The sequence below is a fragment of the Stegodyphus dumicola genome, chromosome 3, assembly GCF_044657685.1.
Source record: "Stegodyphus dumicola isolate Sdum_Otavi_A_Nest chromosome 3, ASM4465768v1".
In the NCBI taxonomy this organism is placed as follows: Eukaryota; Metazoa; Arthropoda; class Arachnida; order Araneae; family Eresidae; genus Stegodyphus; species Stegodyphus dumicola.
In genome coordinates, this window is record NC_140770.1 from 148,905,190 (window position 1) to 148,918,758 (window position 13,569).

A 13,569-nucleotide genomic window follows, 5' to 3' on the forward strand; every position below is an offset into this window, starting at 1 on the left:
ATGTCAGTAGTTCATATCACTTCCAAAAAAAATTATATATTTGGCTAATATATATGGGGTGTTTATAAAGTTTGTATACATTTTTGAGAAATACGTTCTAATTCCAATTTCTTTGGAGGCGATCTGAAAGAATGCTGTTGACAGAGGAAAGGATAGCCATTGTTTGTGCCCGTACACGTGGATTAATGTATCAACAGGTGCAAGAGGACTTCGCCCGCAAATTCAGAAAACAAGCCCCCACCCGAGTAGCTATTAAAACCTTGGTAAACAAATTTGAGTGAACTGGTAGTGTTAAAGATGAAGACCAGCAAAGCATACAAGAAGCGATTAAGCCTAGCCCCCAGGCATCTACATGAACACTCAGCTGAGAGCTCAGTATTCCGCGTACTACTGTTTGGAAAACTCTATGTTGTCACTTAAACAAGGATGCTTACTACATTCAAACTGTGCATAAGCTTGAAGCCGAGAACTGTGCAGCTTGGCAAACCATGTGTTACGGTTTGTTGGAAGCTGTGGATAATGAGAACTTAATGGAGAATGTTCTCTTTAGCAATGAAACCACATTTCATCTCAGCGGCCATGTTAATAGGCATAATTGCCAAATGAGGGCTGATGAACAACCAAACATATTATACAAATCTCAGAAAGACACACCTAAAGTTAATGTATGGATTAGAATAACTAAGCTCTTTCATGTTTGCAGAAAGGACCGTCACTGGAGAAATTTATCTCAATAAGTTGCGACAATGTCTTGAGCCACTGCTAGTATTAGATGGCATTATTGACACTGTTTTCTACCAACAGGATGAGGCACCTCCCCATTTTGCCATTATTATCTTAGTGAAACGTTTCCTGATAGGTGGATTGATTGTGGCATGGCTTTCAACGATCCACAATCCCCAGACTTAACTTTCCTAGACTTTTTCGTATGGGGTTTTGGCAAGTCCAAAGTGTACCAAGTGAAGATTGGCAGCACTGAACAATTATGGCTGCAGCAGCTGAAATTACACTAATAACTTTGCATAAGGTGTTTTGGAGTGTAGTGGAATGGTGGCAAATGTGCCTAGACACTCAGCAGGGCCACGCACTGAATTGTACTAATTTAGTATTCTATTATGTTGCATTTTCATGTAAATAACTTATATTTCAAAATAAAGCTTGTTTAAGCAAAAATGTATAGAGACTTTATAAACCCCCTGTATTTGGTTTTTAAGTTATTTGGTTATATTTGGTTTTTCAAGTTTGACGAGTTTTATCTCTGCTATTTTGATGAAAAAAAGTATAGTTAATTTTAAGTTTTCTTTACTTTGCTGCATTTTTAAAGATTTACATATTTTTTTATTTTATGCAATTGTTTAATATATTTGAGAAAAGAAAACCATAAAAAGGAGTGTCTTGTTTTCATTGACTTATATGTGTTTTTTATTAACTGATTATTATTATCAATAAGTGGCTTTATGTAAATTCCTTATTCATCAGGTAACATAAGTTTTCCCAATCAATTTATTCTCTTTTCTACTCATTTACAAGAAAGAACTTAGATGCTTTTAAGATAATTACTTATTACTGTATACATGTGTACTCCATATAAATGCTTATTGTATTTTATTAAATTTGAATGCTTTTTTGGTTGTTGTTTTTGAGTAAACAAAATTAGAATAATTTAAATTCATCAGCTATTTAAACTGAAATGTTTTTCCCACTAGGAGGAACTTTTGAATGGTATATGGAAGAATGTAGCCAAACTGGATAAAAGTATGGATATTATCAAAGAATTTCGATATAACTTGTGAATAACTTATTGTGGTATAACTTATTTTGAAATGAAATTTGTGGTGATGAATTTTTAACTGATTTGTAATATATATGTAATATAGATTCTGTAGATAACTTGAAGATTAGGCTACACCTGTTCAAGATGAAATATTTATCTGATTATTTGAATAAGCACCTCACAAGTTTTTGCAAAAATATTATATAATATATAAACTAAATGTACAGTCCAATTTCTAAAAATATGTTTTTTCAAAGTTCTTAAAATGCTCTCTCCAAATATCATAAAAATTCACAGTTCTTGAAAATTTTTGCTGGAATATCATAATGTAAACTTCTACAGTTCTTATCTTGAAAATCTTTAGTAAAAACTGTTGAATTCACATTTGCTGCTACTTTTGCTTACTTTAACACTTTTGTTGCATGCTCTAGCAGATAGGAAAAAGATCTGAAACTAGTGAATTTTGTGATAGTTGCCCTGGGAAAGCCTGCATGGATGATAGTTTCCAAAAATATCATGCTATGACAAATCACAAAACATAAAATTTTCACTTTGTTGAAGATTTATACATTTAAACTTGTTTTATATAATGTAGGTAAGGAATAAATATTTTGTTTTATTGCAACAACTATATGTTTTTATGTAAGGTCTATCAGAAAATTCTGTCCAGTTATGTTAAGATTTAGCACACATGCAGGTATTCATTTGAAACACGAATGGTCATTTTTGGTGATGATGCAGTTTCAGATAGATGGTTCAGAAAATTTGAAACAGGTAATTTCAGTTTTAATGAGCTGCACTGTATGCAGCCATCTTTGATGTACGATGATAAGGTCATGTTAGAGCAAGATCCATTTTTGGCACCTGTGGAAATTGTGAAAAAGGCTTAATTTCGCTCAACAAACTATCTTGAACTATATTCGGAAACTAGGATTTGTCTATAAGTATTCCAGATGGGTGCCTGTGTTAAGTGAGAAATATTTGCTTGATCGAATTGTCATGTGCACATCTCAGCTTGCTCAAAACAAAACCTTTTTCTACCAGATGATAACTGGGGGTGAAAAGTGGATTACCTATAGAAACATTGTTACTAGCTATAAAACCTGTTATTGTTACCTATAAAAACATTGCTAGGAAACAGCATATTGTAAGCCCAAATAACCTGTCCCCTCCACCTCTAAACCAAGTTTGAGCCTGAATGCTGTGTATATGGTGGGATGTCCAAAGACTAGCATATTACAAACTTTTGAAACCTAAAGAAAAGATCAATTCGGAGGGATATTGTCATCAGACGGGTGATTTAGGCAAAACAGACAAAGAAAAGAGACTGGTGATGCTTAATCAGAAGCACGTCATACTGCTTCATGACAATACCAGACAACATTCTACTTTGGTGACTTATGTGAAAATCACAGAACTAGGCTGGGAAATTCTGTTGCATCCACCATATTTTCCAAATCTAGTGACATCCGATTATCACTTGTTTCACTCTTTGCAAAATTTTTTGAAGGAGAAAAAATTCAAAACTGAGCGGGTGTCAGCCAAGCACTACTTGAGTTCGCTGCAAGAGCTCATAAGTAACAACAAAAATTATACTGTACAATAAATATCATAAGAGGTATGAAAATGTATTCTTTTCTTTCACTTCCCAAACTGACAGTACACTTTCCAATAAATATTAGGTTATATATGTGCACTTGTTACTAATAATAATATAGTGGTGGAGTTGTTGGTATACTATATGAGTCACTACGCTGGAATGCAAAGGTTTAAAATGTGGATGATGATTGGGACAAAATGGACAATCATGGGAACCCTCCTCCTTTTGATGAAGACAAAATAGCATCTAATGGAAACAATTCCATTACATGCTATTTTGAGTTTGCATTAGATACCATTATCTTCATTAACCTCCCTTACCAAGCACCTAAATTTGCCTCTGTTTAGCATACCTCCAACGGAGGAAGAATATATCTCAAAAATACTGCAAACACTTAAAGGTGATACCCATGAGGAAAGAGATAAATCCAAAGTGATATTGAAGCTAATTCAAATCCAAATATTCAAAATTCTCAAAATCAAACCTCTCTTTGGGATAAAAAAGAAATTAATTCTCAAAATTCAACTACTTAAAAAAAAAAATCTTAATTCTTGCTAAATTACAAGCAGAAAATGCAATCATCAATGCTAGCAAAAAAAAATCCAGAAAATAAGTCTAAAACACAGAGAAACCATTGATTCTCCCAAATCTAAAAAACTGCATAAAGCAGACAATGAAGGATTTATTCAGCTGCTCACCATCTTGGTACACGAGGAGCTAGCAAACAACAACTAAGCCAGTTAGAACCGGTTGTTTCTCAAGGCCTCTCTCCATTTTGAAGCGAGTGCAGCGAGAACCCCCCCCCAGAGGGGAATGACCTCACTAACCCTTCTCTCAAAGAGAAGGAGAATGAAATCAAAATCCAGGAGACAGGGCGAAAGCGGTACCCCCTTCTCAGAATCAGACCAGAAGGGTGCCATATTTTTTTTGTGGAGATTTTGAATTTCTGACTTCAATTGTACAAGCTTCTCCACCTTCAGTTCAATGCAGAATGAAGGGAAAATAGCTGAGGATTCAAGTCTTGTTCATTCTCCCAAATTTTAACAAACCAGGGGGCTGAGTACAAATCTTTTAACCTCGAAAAGATCGGCCTGTAAAGGCCATGATTAGAGGCCTACCAAACACTGTAAAAACGAACTTGAAAATATTAAAAATGAACTTACTTTAATTGGTTACAGTGTCATTAGTGTAACTCAGTTACGCAGACATAAATCACGGTATCCAATGCCTCTGTTCTTATGCCAACTAAATCCATCACTCAACGTATATGACATCTTCAAAGAAACACTGATGTTTGGTATCGACATTACTATCGAGAAGCACCAGGGAAAAAAGGGTCCCAGTCAGTACTGATGATGCCAAGGTTATTTCCACAGCTCTGCTCTTTGGACACTGCTGATTAAGTGTTGATGGTACGCTGGTCTGCATTATGTGTACCAGTGTACCAAAGATCCTGAAGCAGATAACACCCGTCGAACTGCCTTGGTAGTCATGCAACCACTGCCCTCGAAATCCAGCTAATAAGAACAAGCAAAAACCTCCCCAATTTCGAAAAGATACCGAAAAATCAGAATTTGTACCTGCCCCTTTTAGCAGCATGGGTACCGCTTTTAATACTGTTGTTTCCAGACGTAAAAATCCCGGACTTCAACCTCCACAGAAGCAAGTTTCTGCACAGTGACAAGCTGCCCAGAACAACAACACTGGCCCAGGCTCTAGCCCCGACCATTAGCAGCTGCCATTAGACGATGGCAGCTACACCGACACCCTTCGCAGTGTGTTCCGAATTTCCAGAGAATTCAGAATTCAGCACAACATCCTGCTATCAGCCTTCCAGAACGCTTTTCCCAAATATCACAATTAAAATTAAAGCAAAATTTAATATACTACCACATTAGATATATTAAAATAATGGTAATCATTTGTGAAATATTTAAGTATGAAAATAATAATTAGGAAACAATAAAAGTTTCTGTAAAACCAAAAAATTGTATGCGAAGCATACCGAAGTACAAAAACTTCAAGAAATCAACAGCAAAAATTTGTTCTTAAATAGCAGATACTATATGCTTTGTGCTTCATTATCATTTAAAGTAGGATTGACTGTCTGTGAATGAATTTCGCTGTCACCTTCTAAACTTGCTTCACCACATATTGGCTTTGATTCAAATGTTGCCCGAGCTGAGCAAGGCTGGTTTATTGTGTCTGCAAAAGTTTGCCTTCTTTTCCTATTCATCTTCTTTATTTAGCAACACAGTGAAGAGCAACATGTAGTTGAAAATCAAGTTCCATGTACACTGCTAAAAAAAAAATGGGACAGTGCTATATCTCTCATTCTACTGGGCCGATTGACAAAATTCAAATTGCGTTTTTCATGTCTCGAAAGCGCGACTTAGGATATATATTAGATTTATATATAGCACTATTCTAACATAGGTATTTTGACACAAAATCGGACTTTTTCTGAAATAACATACCAATTTTTTTCCATATTTTGATTCTACGTCTCAAATTATGCCAGAATACCAAGTTTTGTAAAAATCATACGAGTAGTATTTAAAATATTAGCTCTCAAAATTTTAGCTCCTCAATGTTAATTGAATTTGGCAAATATTTATTAATATCTCTTTTTTATTAAACTTTTTGATTTTTTCTCTTACATTTCGAAATTTAGGTTCATTCCAAATAAAATTTATCCATTTTTTGTGTTTTATTTTTAAATTTCTATTTTTAAATAGTTTTTATAAATTTTTCGAAAAAAATTTTGAATTATAACCTATAAAATGTTTACCATCATCTTAAAGTAGGTGTATTTTTAAGCATATCTGCAAAAAATTAGACTTTTTTATTCAAAATTTTCTAAGATATACACGAATTTACATACTTTCGAGTTTTGAAATTTGGCATCTTTTTTTTTTTTTTTGAGCAATAATAACGCCAAATGTGGTCTATGGATTTTTGTTACAGTGAATTGCCACAGCTATTTTTAACCTTAAATTTCAAGTAAGATTTTACGGAGAATTAATTATATGACATCTTTTCCCTCAATGAAGCGTAATAAATATTTATTAATACTATATAAAAAGCTATTTTTTTTAAATTACAGATGATATTATTCAAATTTTTAACTATTTTTTTAAAATTTCTCTCTATCTTCCTTTTTAAAAAAAAAGTAAGAGTAAATTTTTACCTTTGGCGTTTTATCGTCTGCTGCTTTACTTCGTTTAAGTCGAATTGTCTAAAACTGAGAATTTTCATTTGAATTTTATGACATTAACTGCATAGTTTATTTCTAAACAAACTGTTGCTTTTGAAGTGGCTGAAAGAGCGGCTGATACTATCATCCACATTTTTAAAGCACAGTATATTTTTATAGAAACATAATATTTAGAATAATCATTTTTATAAAAGTATGATATAAACATACAGCCCTCTAGAGACTGAATTAATGGAAGTTCAATGGTTATGTAGAAATGATCTGCAGCTACTTAATGGCTGGATAAGTCAGCAGATTCTGTGGACAAGTAAGAATAATTCTATAAACGCCACCCAACATTCAGGATTCAATTAACAACGAGGATACGATGTTTATTAAATGAATTTAAGAAATTTTAAAACATAAAAAACCAACTCATTTTTATCATAAAATGTATTTTTGTGCGTAGCGTATTTTCATTATATCCTTAAAATTCTAATTTAGAATGTAATTGTCAAGAACTGAATCCTAATCATCAGTAATATAATAAGTAATTATTACGGTTATTATTAAATCCTTCTTATAAAGTAATTGCAAATATTTCAAAAAACTTTCTGTCTGAATGCAAATATTTTAAATTTTATATTAATCAAGATTGCACACGATATTATTTATTTGCACTTCAGTTCTTACCGTCAGTTCCAGTAGAAGTTACAAATCAATTATATTTAATTAAGGATTGGATTGGATTATTTAATTATGGCAAAGCACACGAGGGCTATCTGCCTAAAGGGAGGGATGCCTTCCTGGAGGACTTTCTAAGGTAAACTGGCTCGTATACACGTTATACATGGGGAAAACGCCGATGCGGCCAGCCCGTTCGCGAGATTCGAACCTCGGACCAAACTACCAATGATCAGCGTCTTTACCGCTCGGCCGCTGGTGGACTATTTAATTAAGGAATGACCATCTAAGTTTAGAAATAGCGTACCGTAACAGCAATTCAATTATTGGCGCCGTATCTTTCATGTTACTCCCGATTAGCAAGCTACATGATTTTTAATGAGTATTCGGGTTTTGCTAGTAACTTCCCTTGGAAATCACGCTTAAACTAGGTTAGTTGGTTATTTGAACATGGGAGCTATTTGATTAAGATGATTTCATAGAGAACCTTTGTAAAGAGAACCTAGAAAACTACGAAAACCAACCATGCAGCCTGGGTTAGACTTCGCAACAAACAATTAGTATTTAACAATCTTCAAATGCTAGGCAACTGGTGAGGCTCCAATTAAATCTCCAATTTAAAATTTTATTTGTAAATATTTAAAATATTGTTGTATTCTTAGACACAAAAAGCAGAATTTAAGTTTTGTTAACTTGTTAGTAAACTATCAAGCCGTAGTGCAAATAAATATTCAATTTCTTTTGCAATAATTGTATTCACTTAATATTCTTGGAATATGAGCTAAAGAAGGAACGTTCTCGGAAGATTAAAGAAGTGTTTAAATCCAGTGATATTATGTTTGTCTTACAAGCTTAGGATCAAAACGATTCTGCAATTGCCCGAGTAGTTGACTTGTAAACGGCTGTGAATTAAGCAGATGACTTTTAATCTTACGTTTTCAGTCAGAAAACGTATTCCAAATGTTTTGTATTACATGACAAATCATCTTTTCATTATTCAATAACCAATCGGAGAACCCTTGTGCTCCGAAAAGAAGTGTGTGTACTCAATTGTCCTGCATGTTCTTCAAATTTTTCTTCTTGTGATTTTTTCCTCCCCAAAACTAAAGGCCTCTCAAAGGAAAGTTTTTTGACATTGAAGAGACAAAAGGAGTATGACATCTACTTTTAGAGGCATGTCAAAAACAGATCTCTACAAGCCTTCTCTTCCATTACATGTTGTGTATTCAAAGAAATAGTTGCATCGGCGTAAATTCTATAATCTATTTTTTGTTACACTCTTATTACTTTATTAACATACAGTGAATATATACTAAACCTTCTACTTCAGCTTCAGTAATTCGGAATTTTTGACAGAATTGTTGTCGGAACTAGGACTTAGAAGATAAGTCAAATTGAATATTTCGGTAATTCAATAAATTCATGGTCGAAGTTTCAATATTTTATTTCCGGAGGGAGGGGAATTTTTTTCAGTTTTGGTCTAATATCCTAAGTATATTTGCTTTGATTCTTTATTTTTTCCATAAAAGCGAAAATCTTGCGCATGGTATAGTCAAAAGTCGTTAATCCGGACTCGTCGGGACTTCAGCAATTACGGATTATCGATTTTTCCGGATTATAGATCATCAGTTTAGATCTCGTAAGATGGCATGCAGAAATTCTAAAATTAAAAATATAAAACTGTAATTTATGAAATAAAGAACAATTATGATCTAAAGGGTATCAAAATTTGCAAAAAGAAAAAGCTTAATATTTATTTGTTTACTTTATTAAACATTTCTTTCAATGTAAGTTGTTTAAGTTTTGCTTCGTTTCATGTGATAATACTTTCTCTTTAATTCTATTAAACAGACATAATTTCTTGTTCAGTTACAAAATTCCGCTGTTCAAGTCCTATAATTGCTGTGTCTAGAACACCGACTAATTTGACAATCGAAATTTTTTCGTTTTCACTAACCTCTGTCACTTTCTTCGCTATCGGAAGTCAATTATAATGACGAGGAACTTGTTTTAAATCATATCAAAGACGGAGCACATTGAGATGAAATACTAATTTGGTAAGGAATTATAAGCCAAATAAAATAAAAACATCTGCCCTGAAGATAAGGATAGTGCTGACAGATCAACTTCCAATTCATAACGCGCCCGCTGCGGCGTTCTCCCCGCCGAGCAGCGTGAAATTGATAAAGAGATTTCGGATTTCAAAACATACTTTCGCTTTAGATCCTTTACATATTAACAAATATATATCGGAAATTCTATTTGATATAATCGAAAGTTTAAGCTTACTTTTATAAAATTGCTCTTACAGTCTGCAAAAAATAATAAGCCGGATCCAATTCGAAAATTAAGGAACAACGCAATCATCAACATTAACTGAAATAGATAATTAGATAATTTTAGCTTATACGTCCATTATACATAAAACGCGCACGCGAAAACGTATTCTGCATTTGCGCACACTCATATGCGCAGTAGTACGCGCACGTGTTAACGCCTATGCGCATGTGTCAGCGCGGCGCATGCGCAAAAAGTTTTTAGTTTTGAGGTCCGGTTTATAGATCATTCCGAATTAACGACTTTTGACTGTATACATATAACGCATAGCTTCAAATTAAAATTTAAGAATATACATGGTGGTTACAATTAGAATTTCACTTTGAAACGATCATAAAAGGAAAACTACTGGATCAAATATTATCAAACTTTGTAACCTTGTAAAGGATGTCATGGGAATTTATTTTCCGTGAAAAAAAGAAAGTTGGAAACCTCACTACCAGGGTAAAATGGCGCTGTATGCAATATTGTTAAACGAAATATGGGTCGGAATCTAACTGAACCTTTTGTTACATGGGTTTAATATGTTGTATACCCTTAAGAAACTTTGAAGTAGGCAAATTACCATTTAAAGGCGTTAAATTCGATAAAAGTTGAGTGCGCCATCCGCGTAAGTGAGAAATTCGTCCGTGAAAACCACGAATTAGCGATTAGAAAATGTGAGATCGCAAATCACTCGCACAAGTGCATACAATCTGGAAATCGTTTTCTTACAGATCGCTAATTAGTAATTTTTGAAGCCTGAATTCAGCCATAAAACATGAAGATACTGATTCAAAACGCTTTTAATCGATTTGGGCCAAAGAAGTCTCTCATGTTATCTATCTAGTTCCGGTGCATTCTCCTACTGCATTCGATTGCATAGCAGTCATTCCACACCGTTTAGTGTTGAATGACAGCTAGTATTATAGCTGAACCATTTTTCTTTGAAGAGCACTCGACAGCTGGACCACTGTGATTGCAGCTCACTTGTTAAAATGTTTCGTGATACATGAACTGCAGTAACGTGGCATTTTAGATACTACGATTTTTATGCAGGGCTGGGCCCCACCTCACGTGTGTCGCACAGTTACTTAGGCAACATTTCACGAATGAAAGTCTTATAGGCCAACACTTCCCCTCTTCCCACCAAGACCTCAACCTCTGTGACTCTTGGCTATGGGGTTATCTCAAAAGCACTGTTTATGGTGATAATCTAAGCAATTTGGCAGAAATGAAAAATGTGATACACTGACATGTCCGTAACATTCCTCCTGATATGCTAAGAGCTGCTGTCGAGAATACAGTAACAGGATTTAACTTACTTTCGGAAAATGTTGGACGCTACATTGAACCTGCTTTGTAACACGTTTCGGAAAATATTAAACGCATTTTAAACAGATGTTTTCGTGTCGTATTTCATTTAACAATATTGTATACAGCGCCATTTTCCCCCTGGTGGTGAGTTTTTTAACTCCCCCCCCCTGTAGAAAATAAATTCCCATAACCTCCTTTACATGATTCCCAAGTTTGATAACATTTGGTCCGGTAGTTTTCTTTTCATGACCATTTCAAATTGGAACTTTAATTATAACCATCATGTAAATTAAACTTTAAAAGTTTGACAGTTTGTTTCAAGTCCCAGCTTTAAAAATATATACGAGGGCTATCCAGAAAGTAGATTACGTTTTGGAATAAAAAATTAACAAAGTATAGGAAACAAATTTTATTATATACAGATGAAAGCCACACTCAAATACTACTTTTCTACATAGTCACCATACAAATTAAGGCATTTATCGTAGCGATGTACGAGCTTGGAAATTCCTTCGTCGAAAAATTCGGCCGCCTGCGCCTTCAACCACTTCGTTACCTCTTCTTCTTTTCGCTGATGATTTCGTGCAACAAACTTCGCGAAATTTGTGGAAAACTCAAAGAAAGTTCTGTTATTGTGAAATTTCGATTTTCACGGACTTTAGCATCGACTTTTTCGAGAAGTTCGGCGGTCACTATGCTGGGTCTCCCACTTCGATCTTCGTCGTGAACATTGGTTCGGCCATTTTGAAATCTTATGACCCACTGACGCACTCCACCTTCAGTGATAATGTTGTCCCCATACACTTCACGAAGCTGCCGATAGATTTCTATCGGTTTACAGTTTTTTGCAGTCAGAAACCTTATTACTGAGCGCACCTCGCAGCTCGCGGGATTTTCAATTAACGCAGACATTTCAAACCGTCACAGTATCTGAACGGAGCACAGCACGAACCTCTCACTAGTACGGCTAGATGCAGACTGAGCTGCGCAACGCTCTGACCCCAAGATGGCCGCGCTAGCCCCGCCCCTAGCGGACACAGACGGAAACGTAATCTACTTCCTGGATGGCCCTCGTATATAAATATAATCTTTTATATTAATCTTCTTAGAAAAAATGCTTTAAGAAGCTAATTTTTCCCTCGTGTTACATATTGTATAAAAAATCATGATCTTTGATATGATTTAGATTGTTTCAGCCGATATAAGAATCGGGTTACTCGGTGGTGAAGAATAAACACTGCTGGACTGTTTTATTTCTTTGTCATTTAGCAAAAAATCTTTTAATTAAAATATTTATCCTTTGGACTTTGCTCTATACCTTGTTTATAGTTAAAATGTCTAGAAAATGAAAAGCTGTCTTCAGCTGAAACACAGTTGATGCAATTGATATTTTAAAAAATTGACAAGAATGCAAAATTTATGGAAGTCTAGCAATCGAAAAATCTTAATTTTCTTTTGTGAGCACTGAAAATAACTGTAGAAGGAAAGAAGAAAATTAGGGAGAAAAGTAAGCAAAAATTTGCAGGGAAATTTGGCTGTCAGATACCAAGATATTTCAAAAAGTCGGACGCTTTTGAATATACTTTCAGGTTACTTCAAAGAATTTAGGTGTTCAAAGAGAAAACACTTGGGTGTGTACACCAGCAAATACCATCAATTGAGCTTGTGTTATCAGAAAAGACAAAAACGATATCATTGCAGATTAAAGTGAAGAGCGACTGGTTTTAGACTATATGGTTGTATAAATTTAAATTACGTTATAGAACATCATATCGTACCATAAATGGAGAATCCCATGATTTTCTCAGTCGAATTATTTGAAGATTCAGGAGTTTATCCAGTATTGTATGTGAATGTCACCTAAAGGCGTTTTATTTCCCTCCTGATGAAACAGCGGCCGAGCGGTAAAGTCGCTGAACTCTGGTAGTTCGGTCCGAGGTTCAAATCCCGCGAACGGGCTGGCTGCATGGGCGTTTTCATGGTTTTCCCCATGTGTAACGTGTATGCGAGCCAGTTTTCCTTAGAAAGTCCTCCACGAAGGCATCCCTCCCCTTAGGCAGATAGCCCTAGTGTGCTTTGTCATAATTAAATAAACCAAAACCTCTTGATGAAACCAGTCTTTTCTTTCATCTCATACCGTCAAAATGTTTAGCCTTTAAAGATTGATAAAGGCTCTGACCAAATATTGATGAAATGGATTGAATTGGATTATAAAGTTACGTCAAAGCAAGGTTATCTGCCTAAAAGAAAGAATGCCTTTGTGAAGAACTTTCAAAGGAAAACCAGCTGGCATACACGGTACACATGAGAAAATCCACGAAAACATCCATGCAACCACCCGTTTACCGGGATTCGAACCCCGGAGTGAACTACCAGTGTTCAGCGACTTTACCGCTCGGCCGTTTGTGGGCCTTTATGAAATGGAAGGCGATAACTTTATTTAAAATGATTGTCAGAAATATCAAGATGTTTCGAAAAGTTGGATACTTTTTAATATACTTGCGGAATGCCTAAAGAAAAAGAGCAAGAATAAAGTAGAATGCCTGAAGAAAAAAAGAAGAAAAAATAAATTTTTGGATAAAATTTAGTATTTGTATTTTTTTTAAATTTAAAATTTTTTAATCTTATGATATTTGATTCTTACGATTTCAAAAATAAAATATTTGACTAAAATATGAATAA

General features: G+C 34.6%; 1 protein-coding gene across 1 annotated transcript in view; it reads left to right on the forward strand.

Moving 5' to 3' along the window:
- Positions 1-2,402, forward strand: part of LOC118197104 (uncharacterized) — a 41,157-nt gene extending 38,755 nt beyond the window's left edge. The window contains exon 6 of the mRNA XM_035368582.2: positions 1,707-2,402. Within this exon, the coding sequence (XP_035224473.1) occupies positions 1,707-1,793 (87 nt within the window). The 3' untranslated portion in view covers positions 1,794-2,402. The remainder of the gene's footprint in view (positions 1-1,706) is intronic.
- Positions 2,403-13,569: the final 11,167 nt, after the last annotated feature.